At 46.8% G+C, this 17,627-nt stretch overlaps 3 protein-coding genes across 3 annotated transcripts; all 3 read right to left on the reverse strand.

Annotated features, from left to right (window-relative positions):
• Positions 1 to 10,335: 10,335 nt before the first annotated feature.
• F5J12DRAFT_896514 (uncharacterized protein) lies at positions 10,336 to 12,661 on the reverse strand (the record flags this gene model as incomplete). Its single annotated transcript, XM_051747952.1, has 5 exons — positions 10,336 to 10,656; positions 12,078 to 12,148; positions 12,196 to 12,262; positions 12,341 to 12,421; positions 12,473 to 12,661. 5 exons carry the CDS (start codon positions 12,659 to 12,661, stop codon positions 10,336 to 10,338), a joined length of 729 nt encoding a protein of 242 aa, XP_051596302.1.
• A 2,904-nt stretch (positions 12,662 to 15,565) lies between these two features.
• F5J12DRAFT_726127 (uncharacterized protein) lies at positions 15,566 to 15,751 on the reverse strand (the record flags this gene model as incomplete). Its single annotated transcript, XM_051741697.1, has 1 exon — positions 15,566 to 15,751. A coding segment is annotated over one exon (186 nt), but the record flags the coding sequence as incomplete, so codon positions are not given.
• Positions 15,752 to 16,060: 309 nt separating this feature from the next.
• Positions 16,061 to 17,430, reverse strand: F5J12DRAFT_785638 (uncharacterized protein; the record flags this gene model as incomplete). The annotated part of the gene is made up of 6 exons (XM_051743270.1): positions 16,061 to 16,142; positions 16,198 to 16,288; positions 16,486 to 16,576; positions 16,619 to 17,042; positions 17,148 to 17,169; positions 17,337 to 17,430. 6 exons carry the CDS (start codon positions 17,428 to 17,430, stop codon positions 16,061 to 16,063), a joined length of 804 nt encoding a protein of 267 aa, XP_051596304.1.
• Between the last annotated feature and the right edge of the window lie 197 nt (positions 17,431 to 17,627).

The following is a 17,627-nucleotide window of genomic DNA, read 5'->3' on the forward strand; positions in this document are numbered from 1 at the left end:
CATGACACAGTCAACAGCATCTTTCAGTGAGTCACATTCAGGGAAGCATGGAATTCAGCTTCTGTCTGCAAGATAGAGACAGTTGTCCATACCACTCATGATCTTACCAGTGCAGATATAGACTTCAATGAGCATGCACATCCTTGTCCAGTGATTGGGGTCTGCACAGAAGCTGCAGCCAGGTCTGCATTGCTGGGGTGGATGCTGTGTCTGGAAATTGTATTCTTGCTTGACAACAGTACCAGCAGGTGGCATCTGCAGCATGTAGGCTGGCAAGGGAGGTACAGCTGTTGAGGCTGTGGTAGCCATCATCAGTACCATGCTATTTAGGGCAGATCCTGTCAGAAAAAACTTGGCAGCTTTGACTTCTGTGAGTGGGTATGGGTCATCTGGGTGGAGGTCTGTGCAGACTATGGAGAGTCAATGACAAATACAATCTGCAATGGCCCTCAGGAAGCTGTTAAGGAACATGGAGTCCTGTTCTGTCTCTGCAAGCTTCTTAGTTTTAATGAGCAGGGCAGAAATCTTAGCAAGTTTCCACTGGTATTCTCCAAGGTCATCCTGGTTTCACATAGGCTTGGACTGGTATTCTTCAACAAGGTACTGCAAGTCTGCATGGCAATAGTGGTTGTCACCTTCACAGCCAGGGTACAAACCCTTAACAGTGACTATGAAGGCATCCCAGTTGTCAGCTGCTGGTGCAGCTTCCAGAAGTGTTTGCCAGACCTCGGCTTCTTTGAGGTCAATGTAGTGGATTGCAGCTCTGATCTTGCCATGGTCATTGAGAGCAGTGAGAGTACCAAGGAAGTCAATGTCTTTGAGGTAGCATGGAAGCTGTGTGGGGGAATCTCTGCTAAATTTAGGTGAGTTTTGTGTACCACAGAGCAGCATCTGAAACTAAGGATTAGCCATTGGTGGGTTAACCTGTGGTGGCAGTGCTGGATTGGTAACGGGTGGAATGGGTATTGGTTGCAGATGCAGAGTGGTTGGTATGGTGCATGAGTGGACTAGTGGAAGTGTTGGCAGGTTACTAATTGGCTGATGGGTGGTCTGTGACTGAGTGAGTGGTTGCAGCAGTGTGGCAGATGGAACTGAGAGTCTGGGTATAGATTTGGAGGCATCAAAGAGACAGGAAAAAGAAGGTGTCAGTGATGATGAATCAGATGTTGTGACAGGTGTTAAAGGTGATGGTGGGGTTTTGGGTCTTCAGGGAGTTGAGTGGATAAAGCCACTGGGAAAATCAGGGGCAGTGAGATCTAGGTGATCCAGCATGACAGATATCTGATCTGCTGAAATATCAGGAGGAGTGATTGCAGGTAGTACCCATGGAATGTCAGTGGGTAATTGTGCATGATCTGGTGTTACAGGTGAAACAGGGCAGAAGAGGTTGGAGTCTTCTGGCAGGTTGAGGTTGTGAAAGTGCAGGCATAAATTTTCTAGTTTGGTGCATTTGGCAGTGCACCTGAGCAACCTTCTGGAAGTGACAGCAGAATCCCTCATGGTGGGCTCCAGTTGTAGGAAGAGTCCAAGTAGCTGTATGATATGAGCTAGATGGCTTAGATAACAACAATAAAAAATGAAGGGAACAAATTGCTCATCCCAAAGGATTCTGAACTGCTGAGACTAGAAGGTGAGACCCAGCACTTTGTAGCAGTAGTGATTTGTGACATGTGTGGTGTGGTCCACAGAGTAGTATTGGCAATGTAAGCAGTGCAAGTGGTATACATAGTTTGTGTGCAGCAGTATGCAAGACATGCAGTGTAGATGAAGTGAAAAAGAACTTGTGTTGACCTTCCAAGTGCCAAAAGGTATTATTCCATACTTAAGTACAGAGCTTTATAGTCTGGGCAAACCCAGAACCTAAGAAAGACAGAGTACAAGTAAGGAAAAAGGTGCATGACAGTGTGTACACACAAGACAGGCTGGAACAGAGGCCAAGGGTATACTACCAGCACAAAAGGAACAGAGACCATGATTGTCAAGTCCAGGCCTACTCTGACCAACTCCAATGCTGGACAAGGTCTGGGGAGAGGTTTGGAAGCAAGTCCAACAGAAGGAACTGAACTCCAACTAGCAAAGTGTTGGCAGGAATGAAGTCTGCTGAGATAAGGGCAGAGTGAAGTAAGGGCATTGGGTTTAGCTCATGTGCTACCCCCTTGCATGATCTCAGCCCTTGTATTTCAGAGGGGAGTACAGGTGGACAGTTGGAGGTAACTCTGATAGGCAGAAGATGGAGACAGAGGGAGTAGGAACTAAGTCAATTTTTGTACTGAAGAACAGTGGAGTATGGTACATGCTTTTATACTACTACAGAGGTACAGTAACCAGAATTGGAACTGACATATGGAGACTCATAAAATTTCAAGTAAAATTTCCTAGATGACAAATGAAGGGTAGACAAAGGACATACAAATGGGTAACACAGAATATCCCAAAGAGGAAACAGTCCAGGTGCTGGACCATGCAGTGTGCACACTGTGGAGTCCCTGACCATGCACTGTCAGGGAGAAGTCTGAAGGGTAGTCACACAACTCCTCAGAGAACAGCCTGCATGGTCCAGTAGGAGAGCAGCACAAGTCCAACAGCAGTCAGAGTGGAGATGACTTGTAAATGTCAGGGGGTGGGCAGAGTTGGTGCAGAGTGAGCAAATGATTGGTGGAAAGGGGTGCAGAGTGAGTGAGGACTTAGGATGAATGCATGGTCATGACAGTGCCCCCCCCTTAGGGCCTGAACCCCTGAAGGCCACATGTATGAGACATGATCAACATGAGTTGATCATTTGAAACCATTTTGATGCCTCAAGGATAATGGCTTTAGCTGCAGTGGAGCTCCATTGGAGTCTGAAGAACCACTTAAAAACATGTGTTAGGGTACTGAACCTTTGTCCTTTCTCCCCATCATCATGTCCTCCCAGTGCCAGAGCAAAACCCCCCAGCCAACCCCTGGTCATGTCCACAACTACTCCCAAGTCATGGATGATGAACTGGTCGCCCTTACCAATGACTCCACTGACACCAAGCAGGAGAAGTCCACAGAGAAGGTGCACCAATGAGAGGAGACCGAGTGGAGAGAGAGAGAGCATGAGACAGAGCACAAGGCCAAGTGCAAGGAGGCCAAGAGGTGGAGGGCAGAAGAGGAGTGGTTGGAGGCAGAGTGGAGGAAGAGAGCAGAAGAGGAGGCTCAGAGGAGGAGGGTGATGGAGGAGGAGGAAGCTCGAAAGAAGAAGGCAGCAGAGGAAGAGGCAGAGAGACAGAGGCAGAGGGCCCAGGCCAGGCAGGATGAGGCCATGCAGAGGTGAGTAGCAGAGTACTGTGAGTCAGATGGAGCTGACCTATATATATATATATATTTTGATTTTATTTTGTTTCAGGTTGAGTGGCACAGTGTATGATGTTAACACTGCCCAGAGGGTCCCTGGGACCTCTGTGGTGGTTACTGTGACTAGGAGAGCCCCCTGCACTTGCTGTGTAGTGAGTCAGACAGCAGGGCAGTGCGAGCTGGGACAAGGCAAGACCAGGGCCTGTGTGCCCTGCCAAAACAAGAAAAAGGTGTGTAGTTGGACAAAGGAGGACACAGTGTGAGTCAAAGTGTGGTTCAGTGGTGACAACCAACCAAAACCAACACAAAAGACAAAAAGAGTGAGTGGTGGTGTGCCTATGCAGTACCTAGATGGTAGAACCTTTGACCTGGGTGTGTTTTTGCAAGCTACAACACTCAAGGATGAGTGCTGAGGGTTGGGGGTGCTCCTGATGAAGAGGGAGCAAGAATGCAATAGAAAGTGATAGGGTAGACTGCTGTCAGCCTACAGAAGGATGAATGGCAACTTAATTTGATGTTCTAAGCTGCACTGAGCTCAGGGAGGGCCTGGAGCAAAGTATATTGATGATAGACAAGGATAAGTGAAGTAGACAATAGTTAGACCCTTAATAAAGTCTCAACTATCAAAGCTGCTGAATGAATTACTGAGTGATGATAAAATGCAAGCAAGAGGGGCCCTCTGACATCTTCTTTTTTTTTTTTTGCTATCTAAGTACAGTGATTTATATACAGTACAGGGGTGTTGCCCTTGGAAAACAAGGTGCAAACACTTGGTAAGTGATTGGTAACTGATGAGTAAGGAATGTAAGTGATGGGTAATCATCTTGGAAAGCATTGGTAAGGATTGGTAAGGATTAGCAAGCCAAAAAGCGAAGAATCAGTAAGCAAAGTCAAAAGATTGGTAAGTATTGGCAATAGGTGAGTCAGAGACAGTCAGAATGTCAAAGTATGAGTCAAGTAATGTCAGGAACTGGGAAAGCGCACTGGAATTGCATTAGGGGGAGGCTGTGCATGTCACATCTTGAAGAGATTGCTTCTAGGCCAAGGTGGGATGACAGAGAGGCAGCACTGATCTGATGCCAATATAGTACATCCAAAAGTGGACAGGGTGAGTCAGATGTCAACAAGGGTCAAGCTTTGGGGGTCTGTGGGGTGACAGGAGCATAGGGGATTGCAACTTTCCCCCCCAAACCATCCTCTCAGTGAAGCAAATAAAAACTTCATGAATGAGGCTCTGTTGGAAGAGAGGATGAAGGGGGAGTGTCTTCTGCCATATCTTGCAACAAGGAGGCAAGATGTGCATCATACTCATCATGGATGTGATCAGGGAGAGTGGAGAACAGTAGATTATACTGTAGCTGTCACAATCTTGGAAGAATGATGGACAAGACTGGTATGAAGACATTGCAGGGAGCAGGGAGGAAGGATCCATATGCTTCTTGGACTGGAGAGACTGAAATGACCACATAAGACCTTTCCAAGTGAATGACAGACCTGAGGTGACCAAAGAATGTCCTCCTAGAGGTCATACTGACAAAAAGAATGCACTGTCCAAGCTGGATGGGCTGAGAGGGCACAGACAAGGGTGGGATGTACCAGGATGCTTCAGGACAGAAGCTGGTAGGAACTCCTGGCAGATATATGTAGCCATGGTCCCTAGCAAAGGGGACAAGCAAAATGACTGATGTGGAGGCAGCCATATCAGAAGAATTTAGCAAAATGAGCATCTTTTGGAGGGAGTGCTGTAGAAACATGTGGAGTGCACAAATCCTTTCCAATTTTGGAAGGTAAGATTGCATGGCCAAGCACTACAAGCAAGTGTGGGAATGGTCTCAGTATCTGTGGAAATGGCAGAGATATGTCAAAAACTGGAATGCTGTACACGGGCACTTAAGAATTTTAACCAGTGCTTAACTTGCTCCCTTTCTTTTTCTTTGGCACTGATGACTCATTCTTGTGCAAGGGATGACTGCCAACATTTCTGGCTGTCCTTCTTCACATGAGGGCTATGGTCTTCACCTCCACTCATCAGCTGTATCCATGTCCACCTCACCAAACACCTTTGGTGTGTGACAATGGTGGTGGGGCCCTCATGGAAGAGAGCAGGGACAGGAAGTTCCTGAGGGGAGAAGAAGAAGAGGTCATGAGGGAAGGGGAAGGAGAGAGTGACAGAGATGGAGGAAGTAGATGACAAGCAGGAGGTGGGTGGAGAGGGAGATGAACCAGCAACCCTGCTCGAGGGTCCCTCAGGTGTGGGAGTCCACATGCAGTGGGCAGAGTGGGAGTGGCAGTGGCAGTTGCAGGCCATGGAGAAGCAGGCTGAAGCACACAAGGCCACTGTGCTGGCCTTTGAAAGGATGGCAGACACAGCAGAGTGGATGGCAGTGGCTGCAGAGTGGACAGCCAATGAGTGGGTGCTGTACTGTGCCTGGGCAGAGTGGGAGGAGATGAGGAGGAGGGAGGATGCATGAGAGGCCAGGATGGCTGAGCTCAAGCACACAGGCAGTGGCTGGAAGAGGCCTCTGTTGGAGGTGGTGGAGGGGCAGTGCAAGGATGTGGATGAAGGTGCAGAGGGGGATAATGAGGAAGAGGAAGAAGTCGGAGGAGAGCTGGAAGGCAGAGAAGGACAGGAGGGTGGTGGAGAGCAAGTGATGGAAGAGTAGAGTAGATTTTTTTTTTTTTTTTGTCTTCTGTTTTTTGTTTGTATATTTTGTACTACCATGAACTAGACTTGTGACATTGCTTGTGATTCTGAGAAGTGAAACAGATAAGCAGAGAAGATTCTAAAGTACCTAAGGTAGTTTGATAAGGGGCAGAGTTGGCCCATGGAGGAAGGTTATGTGGGCAGAGTACTATGGTGGAGGTTGATATGGGCCAGGTTTGTGTGGATAGTGTTTGTGGAAAGCAGAGACTGTGTCAGAAGCATGGTCCAGCTCAGTTGCAAGCAACCAAGAGGTTTCTTTGTCAGTGTTTTCATAACCAGCCCAGTGGACTAGATACAAGAGTTGACAGTGGCAGTGACAGCGGTCCACCTTAGAGTCAAGTATCTCCAACACCTCATACTCAAGGTCACCATCGACATCTACTGGCAGAGGCAGAGGTTGTTGTTGACTTGGGAAAGGGTTAGCTGCTGCAGCTTCCAGTTGTGAGACATGGAAGACCAGATGTACTGAGTGCATAGAGTCAGGGAGCTTAAGGGTAATGGAGTGTGTACCTGGCCTGGCCAAGATGGTGAATGGACCTAAGTACTTTCAGAGAGTTTTTCTGAAGGATGAGTGGAGCAGAAGTACCTGGCTTTGATGTAGGCCTGTTCTCCAACCTTGAACTCAGGCAGAGGTATGTGTCTGGCATCTGCTGGACCCTGGTAGCACTGCAGAGTGGTGGACATTTCAGAGTGGAGGAAGTCATGAAGGGCAGAGAGCTTGATGACATAGTCATGAGCCCTTGGAGAGGTGAAGTTCTGGTCAGGGACCACAGACAGATTTGGATGATATCCCTTGTTAGTGAAGAAGGGAGAAACTCCAGTTGTTGCATTTGGTGTGTTGTTGAAAGTGAACTCCACTAGAGGTAACAGCTTGGCCCAATTGTCTTGTTGGTAGTTACAGTAGACACAAAGATACTGCTTGAGGGTCTGGTTCATTCGCTTGGTCTGGCCATCACCTTCTGGGTGGTAACCTGAAGTGAAGTGAAGATGCATATCCAGGGCCTTTCCTAGAGAGTAGAAGAAGTGTGAGATGAACTCAGGACCTCTGTCAGAGGTGACATTAGCCAGTACTCCATGCTTGGAGAAGACATGGGTAAGGAAGAGCTTAGTGAGTTCAGTGGAGGTGATGGAGTCATGGGTGGGGATGAAAACCACTTGTTTTGAGAGGTGGTCCACTACCATGAGGATGGTGGAGCAGCCATTGGAGTTGGGGAGGTGTTTGATGAAGTCCATGGAGATGGAGTTCCATGGTCTCTCTGGGACAGGGAGTTGCTTCAGTAGACCATAGGGGTGGTGTTATGTTTCACCCTTGATGGCTCCTTATTTCCACCACTAGCATTATCCTCTTGTTACATGTGTAGAACATGTGTTGCCATTGTTCAACCAATGGCATAGCTGTCTCATTACATGCAGATGCCTCATGGTCTGTCTCTTGTACAGTATTTAGTCTGTCAGCTCAAGTCCTGGAAACCCAGACTTGAGCTGCTCAATCATATGCAGTGTTCTCAGAACTTTGCCCTCAGTGTCCCTAACCTGGACCACTCTTACAGGTGTTGTCTAAATCCTCTGTCATTTACAGAGGTTACTGCAGCCATTGCTCAGTAGAAATCCATAGTCTGCATTTGAGCTCTCCCTACATCTTGACTTCGGTCGAACATAACAAAAGCTCAAGTCTACCAGCCTTTGGCTGAATTGGTCACTGTTTAGTGCACCACCATGAACCCCCAAAACAATCAACATTGGGCGCTGTTGTGACCCACTCATGAAGAATCATCATCTGATGAAGAACAGGAGAGCACTGTCACTGACACCTCCTCCAATGAACCTGAACAACTGGATAGAGGATTTACCTCTGGTATCCTCTCGAACCTCTTTAGTCAGTCCCTTGCATCACTCGGTACTCCCATCCCACCAGTACCCACCACCACTTTTCCTACACCCCTGCCTCTACCACTTAATACAATGTCCAGTTCATCATCAAAGGCAATGGTCAGCACTATCGCCACCAAAGCCACTGAATTGAAGATTGGTTCCCTGTCTGATTTTGACAGTGACCAGAAGAACGCTATGAGTTGGCTGTACTCAGTACAAACCTATCTCTTGGTAAATGAAGAGATCTATGACAGTGACACCAAAAAGGTTGTCTATGCCCTGTCATATATGAAGAAAGGTGTTGCTTGTTCCTGGGCAGCTACCTTCCAGAAAACTTCTCTGGAAAAGAATCCCCCAAGTTTTGGCACCTTTGCCAATTTTATGAAAGATTTCAAGAGTTCTTTCACCTCCTCCGACACTGCTGGTGTGGCTATCACCAAGTTGTGCACCATGAAACAAAAGAATCTGTGGAGCAATATATCACAGACTTCAGAACTGCCACTGCCAACTCAACCATCATGGAAGACATTGCATTGATTGAGTTCTTCTCACAAGGACTCAAACCTTTCATTGTGAACTGAATCCATATGATGGAAACCACTCCCACCAAGATCACTGAGTGGTACACCCAGGCTCAAAAGTTCAATGCTAAATGGAGGAAAGTGAATGAACTTTCTGGAAAGAAAGAGAAGAGGACATTCTACCCCAAGAACAACCTTGCTGAAGAAAAAGATCCAAATGCCATGGATGTGGATGGAGTGAGACTCTCCAAAGAAGAAAGAGACCATCACATCAAAGAAGGAAGATGCTTCCACAATGCACAACTGTGTCACCACCAAAGCCAAGGTAAGTGACTCTGGAGCAGCTGGTTCCCTTGCATACTAGAGAGCTTGCATGACAAGCATATGTGGGAGAAATGTCACACCACTAATAGATTGGTTGCCTGATTCAACATCTGTCAGAGCATCACAATCACTGGGGTGATACTTTCATCAATACAATTTGCTGTGTCCATGTTTTTAATCTATACATGCCAAAGTATTAACCATAGAGTATGGTGCATGTGTTGCTGATCACTGTTGCAACACTGCACAAAGCTGTTTCTCCACTGCAACACAAGACATCACAATGCCAATGAGATGCACTTCAGTCACCCCCCCCCCCCCCCCCCCCCAGGGGACCTATTAGGTTCATATATTCTTATAGATGTATCCACCTAATAAGTGTCTTGGGCACTCCCAGTATCATGGGAGGGTTGCCAGACTGTACTCTGAGCTGAACTGGGGATCACTGGGAAGGAGTTATTTGGTCATATATGAATAAAGGAAATATCCAGTGCCAGATAGAAGGCCAGGAATGTGCAACCTGGTGGATCAGTAACATATCCCTCCCATGGGACCTGGAGTGAGAGAGGGTTTAGCTTCACCCTGACCTCCATACCAGTTTCCCCTTCACAGAAATGCACTAGTTAATGGGTGATTGGTTTGTTTATGATAGGATGAATGCCAGATTGGACCTCCACATTGTTCTCAGCTCTCACAGTACTGATTAGTTCCAGGACACATGGGGCATTGGTGGGGAAACAGTGCAGGAGATGACTTCCAGCAGGTTTCTGAAGAGACCAATGGTGCTGATAGTATATTCTATTGATTATACTATAGTATACACCAGCATTTGCTGAGGTTTCCCTGACAGAATGTCCCTGATGAGCCAGAATGTTGATTTCTTGACTTGTGTTACAGCAAGGAGGCTTAGGGGTGCAAAATCACTGTTTGGCATTGTTTGTTTGTTGACAAATCATCATTCAGTAGACCATGTAATACATTATGTAAGCATTGGTGAGCTTCTCACCATGTTTTATATGTGTTCCCAAGGACTACATCTCCAGTATATCATGAAGTTACATAATTGTCCCAATGAGCTCTCATTTTCATTTGGGTATTCTGTCATCAGTTTCTATCCAAATATTATGTAATATGGCTCATCAGAGAGCCATGACCAGCTGCTTCAATCTGTCCACCAACACCTTGGACTCAATAATGATAGTTCACCTGCTACACCATGATTAATGAAAAACATGCAAACATTGGGACAATTTTATGAGCCACTGTAGGTGGAGGACAACATGCAGAATGCAGTCATGGTATTAATCTTCTAGGGTGGCACTATATTGCACATTTGGGATGGAATGGAAGTTAGCACAAGCTCAAACAATCTAGAGGAAAGAGGGAGGTACAGCATCTGACCAGTGGTACAAGTAACACAAAGATACATCAGTGTCTATCCCCAGGACATAACAGAGTGGGTGGGAAATCCCCAGCATTGACTGGAGAATCCCCAGAGTAGGTGGGAGAAAACCCAGCATTGCCTGGAGAATCCCCAGCATGGCCTGGAGAATCCCCAGAGTGGGTTGGAGATTCCCTAACATTGGCTGGAGATTCCTAAGTATCCCTTGGGGAATCCCCAGAGTGGGTGGGAGAATCCCCAGCATTGCCTGGAGAATCTCCAGAGTGGGTTGGAGATTCACCAACATTGCCTGGAGATTCCCCAGAGTGAGTTGGAGAGTCCCCAGTGTGGCCTGGAGAATCCCCAGAGTAGGTGGGAGAATCCCCAGCATTGCCTGGAGAATCCCCAACATTGTCTGGAGAATCCCCAGCATTCCTTGGAGAATCCCCAGGGTGGGTTGGAGAATCCCCAGCATGGCCTGGAGAATCACCAGATTGGGTTGGAGATTCCCCAACATTTGCTGTGGAGATGTAGTCCTTGGGAACACATATAAAACATGGTGAGAAGCTCACCAATGCTTACATAATGTATTACATGGTCTACTGAATGATGATTTGTCAACAAACAAACAATGCCAAACAGTGATTTTGCACCCCTAAGCCTCCTTGCTGTAACACAAGTCAAGAAATCAACATTCTGGCTCATCAGGGACATTCTGTCAGGGAAACCTCAGCAAATGCTGGTGTATACTATAGTATAATCAATAGAATATACTATCAGCACCATTGGTCTCTTCAGAAACCTGCTGGAAGTCATCTCCTGCACTGTTTCCCCACCAATGCCCCATGTGTCCTGGAACTAATCAGTACTGTGAGAGCTGAGAACAATGTGGAGGTCCAATCTGGCATTCATCCTATCATAAACAAACCAATCACCCATTAACTAGTGCATTTCTGTGAAGGGGAAACTGGTATGGAGGTCAGGGTGAAGCTAAACCCTCTCTCACTCCAGGTCCCATGGGAGGGATATGTTACTGATCCACCAGGTTGCACATTCCTGGCCTTCTATCTGGCACTGGATATTTCCTTTATTCATATATGACCAAATAACTCCTTCCCAGTGATCCCCAGTTCAGCTCAGAGTACAGTCTGGCAACCCTCCCATGATACTGGGAGTGCCCAAGACACTTATTAGGTGGATACATCTATAAGAATATATGAACCTAATAGGTCCCCTGGGGGGGGGGGGGGGGGGTGACTGAAGTGCATCTCATTGGCATTGTGATGTCTTGTGTTGCAGTGGAGAAACAGCTTTGTGCAGTGTTGCAACAGTGATCAGCAACACATGCACCATACTCTATGGTTAATACTTTGGCATGTATAGATTAAAAACATGGACACAGCAAATTGTATTGATGAAAGTATCACCCCAGTGATTGTGATGCTCTGACAGATGTTGAATCAGGCAACCAATCTATTAGTGGTGTGACATTTCTCCCACATATGCTTGTCATGCAAGCTCTCTAGTATGCAAGGGAACTAGCTGCTCCAGAGTCACTTACCTTGGCTTTGGTGGTGACACAGTTGTGCATTGTGGAAGCACAGTGGATAATGCTTTTTCCTAGGCTCTGCAAATCTGGCACCTTGGATAGCTGTATCACAGTCTGCAACATATCAGGCTCAATGGGGTCAGTGCATTATGCACCCCATGTCAGACAGAAATTCTTGGTAGATCCAATTTGGCATGTGCTGTTGTTGTCACTAATCATTGGGCAGCTTGCCAAACCACCATTCTGGGATGTGTTCATCACTTTCTCACAACATCCACAGTTGGTTGAGTTGGCTCCTGAGGGCAGTGGCATGGGTCTTGGGGGGACAGTCATGTGGATGTTGGATGCAAATTGGGAAGTGAATACTGGCTTTGAAGCAGTTTTCCTGAAGCTTATTCTCCTGCTCACTGTCAAGCACAAAGTGTCATCGTCAGTGGCCCTCTTGGACAGGCCAGCCTTCACAGCCTTCAAGGACTGTGCTACTTGACATCAGCTGCAAGTCTCCTGAGGTAAAGTCACCACTTACTGACCAATGTGCCTGCCTGTGCCTTCTTTCCCATGGCCTTTGTCAACTTTTCACACCCCTGCTTCATCTGCATGCAGCTGTTGCATGTGTGCCTGACTGGACCCATGCACATGGTGTTTTTGACCATACAGCATGTGCAGGGCACCTTGTGGAGAATCAAACTGGGTGGGACAATGATCTTCAGCTTGTCTTTGTCCATGCTCTCTGCAACAGTCTGCCACAATTGCTTTGGACTCCAGTATCAGTTGCTACCACACCATATGAACTGCACACTTACCTTTTGAACTGGCCAGGCTACTACCTCAACATGTGACATTTTCTCTGTCGCCACCAGCACTGCAACACTCACACCTTGCTCACTGACAGCCTGCACAACCTCTTCCTCCATCTGCATGTCTTCATTGGCCCTTCCACATGCAATCTCCTTGGCCACCCACCCCTCATCAGCCTTGTCAGCCTCTGCCATGGTGGGCCTGTCTGCAGCATCTATCTTGGTGTCGATCCCCAGCTCTTGCCCACATTTGATGAGGGGGAACACTTCTCCCCAGAGGACAGTCAGTACTGCAAGTCTCAAAGATGTAGGACACTTACCATCCTCTGCTCCCATCTATGCATCCACATCACCTTCTCCTCCCAGAATTCCTCCTTGTCATCCAGGAGGCACTTAGCCTCAGTGTCATGACCGTGCATTCATCCTAGGTCCTCACTCACTCTGCACCCCTTCCCACTGGTCATTTGCTCACTCCACACCAACTCCACCCACCCCCTGACATTTATGAGTCATCTCTGCTCTGACTGCTGTCAGACTTGTACTGCCCTCCTACTGGACCATGCAGGCCATTCTCTGAGGAGTTGTGTGACTACCCTTTGGACTTCTCCCTGACAGCATGTGGTCAGGGACTCCACAGCACACACACCACATGGTCTAGCACCTGGATTGTTCCTCTTTGGGATGTTCTGTGTTACCCATTCATATGTCCTCTGTCTACCCTTCATTTGTCATCTAGGAAGTTTTACTTGAAGTTTTACAAGTCCCCATATGTCAGTTCCAATTCCAATTGCTGTACCTCCATGGTAGTATAAAAGCATGTACCGTACTCTGCTGTTCTCCAGTATGAATATCAACTTAGTTCCTACTCCCTCTGTCTCCATCTTCTGCCTGTCAGAGTTACCTCCAACTGTCCATCTGTACTCCCCCTCTGAAATATGAGGGCTGAGATTGTGCAAGGGGGTAGTGCATGAGCTAAACCCAATGCCCTCACTTCGCTCCACCCCTACCTTTGGTGGACTTCGTTCTTGCCAACACTCCACCAGTCGGAGTTCTGCTCTTTCTGTCAGACTTGCTTCTGAACCTCTCCCCAGGCCTCATCCATCATTGGAGTTGGTTGGAGTAGGCCTGGACTTGACACTCAGCAACCAAAGCTGCGGAGGCAGCAACAAACCTCACCTTGAGTGCAGCCTTCTCCACTTCAACTGGGTCAGGGGTAGTTGAACATATGAGTTGCGAGAGTCAGGGGGCATGGCTGGCAGACATGATGAGTTGGATTGATAGAGCAATGGATGGAAGGGGGGAAAGAATCAAATTGATGCAAAGGTTTGAGCTGCACACTAACAAATATATACTTAGTGGCCATGAGGTGCTTATGTCATTGGTCCAGATGCCCATACACACCATTGAATGGTCTTCTTGCATTCCTTGGCTCCATGCTTCCTTCACTCCTATGTGGAATCCTCTGGTGTTCTCAAACCCTTGGCACCACACCTTTGCTATCACCATGTGGCAAGCTATTTACATACTCTGTGCCATTTGGCTGACCAGGGACAGTCAGCATCTAAGTCCCCTGCAGGTGTAAGGAATCTTCATTCCTTGAATGTGTAAGCCCCTATCATCTACTGTTCCATTGTCACACACCAAAGGTGTTGTGGACATGGTTACAGCTGACTCTGCCTAACTTGTTGACAAGTTGCGCACTGCGCACAATGCCCATGCATGCAGATGAAGACTAAAGGCCTCATGCATAGAAAGACTGCTGGACATGAACAGTCATGCTTTGCACAAGAATGAGTCATCAGTGCTAAAGAGAAAAGAGGAAGCAAGTTAAGTGTGCATTAAAAGTTTTTAGTGCCTGTGTACAGCAGTCCAGTATTTGTCATATCTCCACCATTTCCAAAGATATCAACTCTGTTGTCACACTCACTTAAAGTGCTCAGCCATGCGATTCTGCCTTCCAAATTTGGAGAGGATCCTCACACCCTATGCATATCTACAGCACTCCATCCATCAGATGCTCATTTCACTAAGTCCATCAACCATGGCCACCTCTTCATCAATCATCTCACTTGTCTCATTTGCCAGAGACAGTGGCTATGTATATCTGCCAGGCATTCCCACCAGCTTCTGTCCTGAAGCTCCCCAGTTCATCCCATCATTGTCAGCCCCATCTCATCCCATGCAGCTTGGTCAGTGTGTTCTCCTTGTCAGTATGACTTCCAGAAGGATGTTTTTTGGTCACCTCAGGTCTGTCACTTGGTTAGAAAGGTCTTATGTGGTTATTTCAGTCTCCCCTCTTGATGAAGCATATGGATCATTCCTCCCTGCTCCCTGCACTGTCTTTATTCCAATCTCATCCATCATTCTTCCCACATTGCAACAGCTGCAGCATAATCTACTGTTCTCCAGCCTCCCTGATCACATCCATGTGTAGCACTGCCATGTCAGCTGTTATTGATGCATGCACTGTAGGGAATGTAATTTCCCTACCAGGGGAATTGCCTTATTTTGCTCATTTTACTTCATTTTCATTCTAGATACTTTTTTCTACAAGTTGCACTTGGATTTCGCATTTTTGATTGCTTAGTCAGCAGTAGTGCTACTTGTGTATGGTTTTTTCCTTTAAAATTAATAGATGAGTTACCACAGATGAGAGATGAGTTCAAGCAGGTTGTTCCCTGCACCAAGACAGCCATAGAAGCCTTCAGACAACTACCAGGATCCAGTCCCAGGTTATAGAAGCCCCTTTGGCTTACTCATCCCCTCAGATAATCCATCACCCAGTCTTCACACTCTTAAATCCCAATTCCTACAGTGCCATATTGAGTGCCTCAGTGGACACTGGCCAGACAAGCACAGCTTTGCCTGCAAGTGAACAATCACCTTCATGCAGGACTGGTTGCAGTGCATTGCTGTGGTCATTTTCATAGCAATTCAACTCATCAAGGAGGTAGCACATCAGTGTGTCATGCTGTGTAGTCATGTGGAGTGAAAGGCAAGGAGTTGGTTGACTTTACTACACACCCAGATAGGAAGGAGGATGAAGTACTCACCTGCTCACCTTCAGCCCATCCCCCACCAGACCTGTGCAAGGGTCCATCACTGCCCCACTGGCACAAACATGAAGCAGTATTGTGCTCCACCACAACAGTAGCAATGCATTGTGAATGTTCTGGGAATTCTGGACCCCACCACTACCTTGTTGATCCATTTTTGGATCATGTCATGGGAAAGTGGCTCACCCAGTTGCAGCATGCCATTTGTGCCAATCATGGGGGAAAAAAAACCTCTTCAGCCATCAGTTGGCCAAGATGGACAAGTTTGACCCATTTCATCCAGGACATGAGGCACAGGAGGGCATCACATGCCTTGCCCATATCTAGGCATGGATAAATCTTGTAGTGATTGCCTGGTAAGGTACCAATGAAAGGAGATCAGATAAAATGGGATATGTGCAGATGGATATAAAGACAGACTTCATAGGTCAGCTTCCCTCATTCCCTTATCTAACTTTCTCTGCCATCCCTTATGGTTTGTTAGGTGGATCTCAAAGTAAGCATTGCACTCACTAACAGTGAGGGAGAGTTCCTCGCCTCAAAGGTATTTCATGAACATGCCATCTACAACAGTCTTGTCAAGCTTGACATCCCCACACTTTAGTTTCAGCTTGTAGTTCCTGTCATAAACCATGATCAAAAATGTTGTTGGTCAAACTGCCTGCCAGTACTTACCCCATCCAAAGCATAAACACAACAGCACTAAAGGCAAGGTGTTCGAGGTGCTGTGTGACTGTTAACTTCACTTTCCTGTTCAAGGACTCACCTGATGGCAGTGCTTTGTAGCCTAATGTTGTGAGATGAATGTATTGAAGCAGGGTGTCAAGTGGACAAAGTGATTCTGACCAGGCAAGTATCTTATCCATGTATTCCTTCTTCATGGCACCCAAGTGCTTCCATTCAGCTCCTTCAGAACTAACTCTGTGTCTGATAGATGCCATGATGTCATCAACTTCTGCTGACAGGACCAGGTTGCCTTCCCATCAGTGATGGACATCATTGTGATGCCACTTCCCACAGAATGTTGCACCATCACTATGCCAAAGGTATTAGTCTATGAGCATCAACACAAACTGAGCAATCACACCATGCATACTTTGTCCCACAACATCTTGAATCCCACTTGAACACTGTCAATGGTGCTTTGGCTGCTATTTTCTTGGAACCCTCTCAATGAAAGGTAAAGGGCTAATGCTTTATCTGAGCACCTATTTGACACATGCTCAAATGCATTCTTAAAATTTGGATCACTGTAGATTTCAGAGTCCTCTCCAGTGTGATTCAAAGTTGGTGGCATCCCCTCCTCTGGAAAATGGCTCTGCAGCCATGAGCATGCTTGGTGGATGTGTCCTGAGTATGCCACTCTTGTCTTGGCTGCCCAAAGGTGAGTTTCTTTGCCAGCTTCTTTAATTTGGTGGGCAGTATGCAAGCTAGGTAGTTCTTTTGCAGTGGATACCCTTGCCCTCTTTTTGGGCTTGTCTGGGGACAACATGGCATGCTTGGTCCCAGATGCCTTCTGTCTGACCATCATGACAGGATATCCAGTTACCAGTCATAAACTGATTGGATGTGGCAATGTGGGAGTTGTGATGTCACAAGTCTAAGGCTAGCAGCAACAATGTCACCTAGTTATTTGCAATACATATACTACGAAGTGTGATGAATTCTGAGGACTAGTGTAAATATGGTGCAGCTATAACTAGATATTTCTGGTTCTGTCTACAAAGCATCACATTGGCACCCAGGATTGCACTGAATACACAAGGCATTTGGTTGATTCATCTACATCTACATCTGCTAATGGTTTTACTCACAGTTTGCCTTGAAGCTGTGTTGACACACAGTGCCCACTGTCACCCACATGATTAATGTGTACATTTCCTCAGTCCAACTATCAAACCAAGCCATGTTGGCTGTTGATCTCACCTCCAGCAGTGTCACAAGCATATTTGAATTCCCTTCTTTCTGAGTGTGCTTCAGAAACCATAAATTCCTTCTTGTCCCCCAAAAATCTCCTCAGTACTGGCCTTCCTGCTACAGCACATCAAATCCCCTCCCATCCTTGCCAAACCTCATCAATCATCACTGAGACTGGCACTGCAATC

The sequence above is a fragment of the Pisolithus orientalis genome, assembly GCF_024613125.1.
Source record: "Pisolithus orientalis strain OTSU chromosome Unknown F5J12scaffold_40, whole genome shotgun sequence".
NCBI lineage: Eukaryota > Fungi > Basidiomycota > Agaricomycetes > Boletales > Pisolithaceae > Pisolithus > Pisolithus orientalis.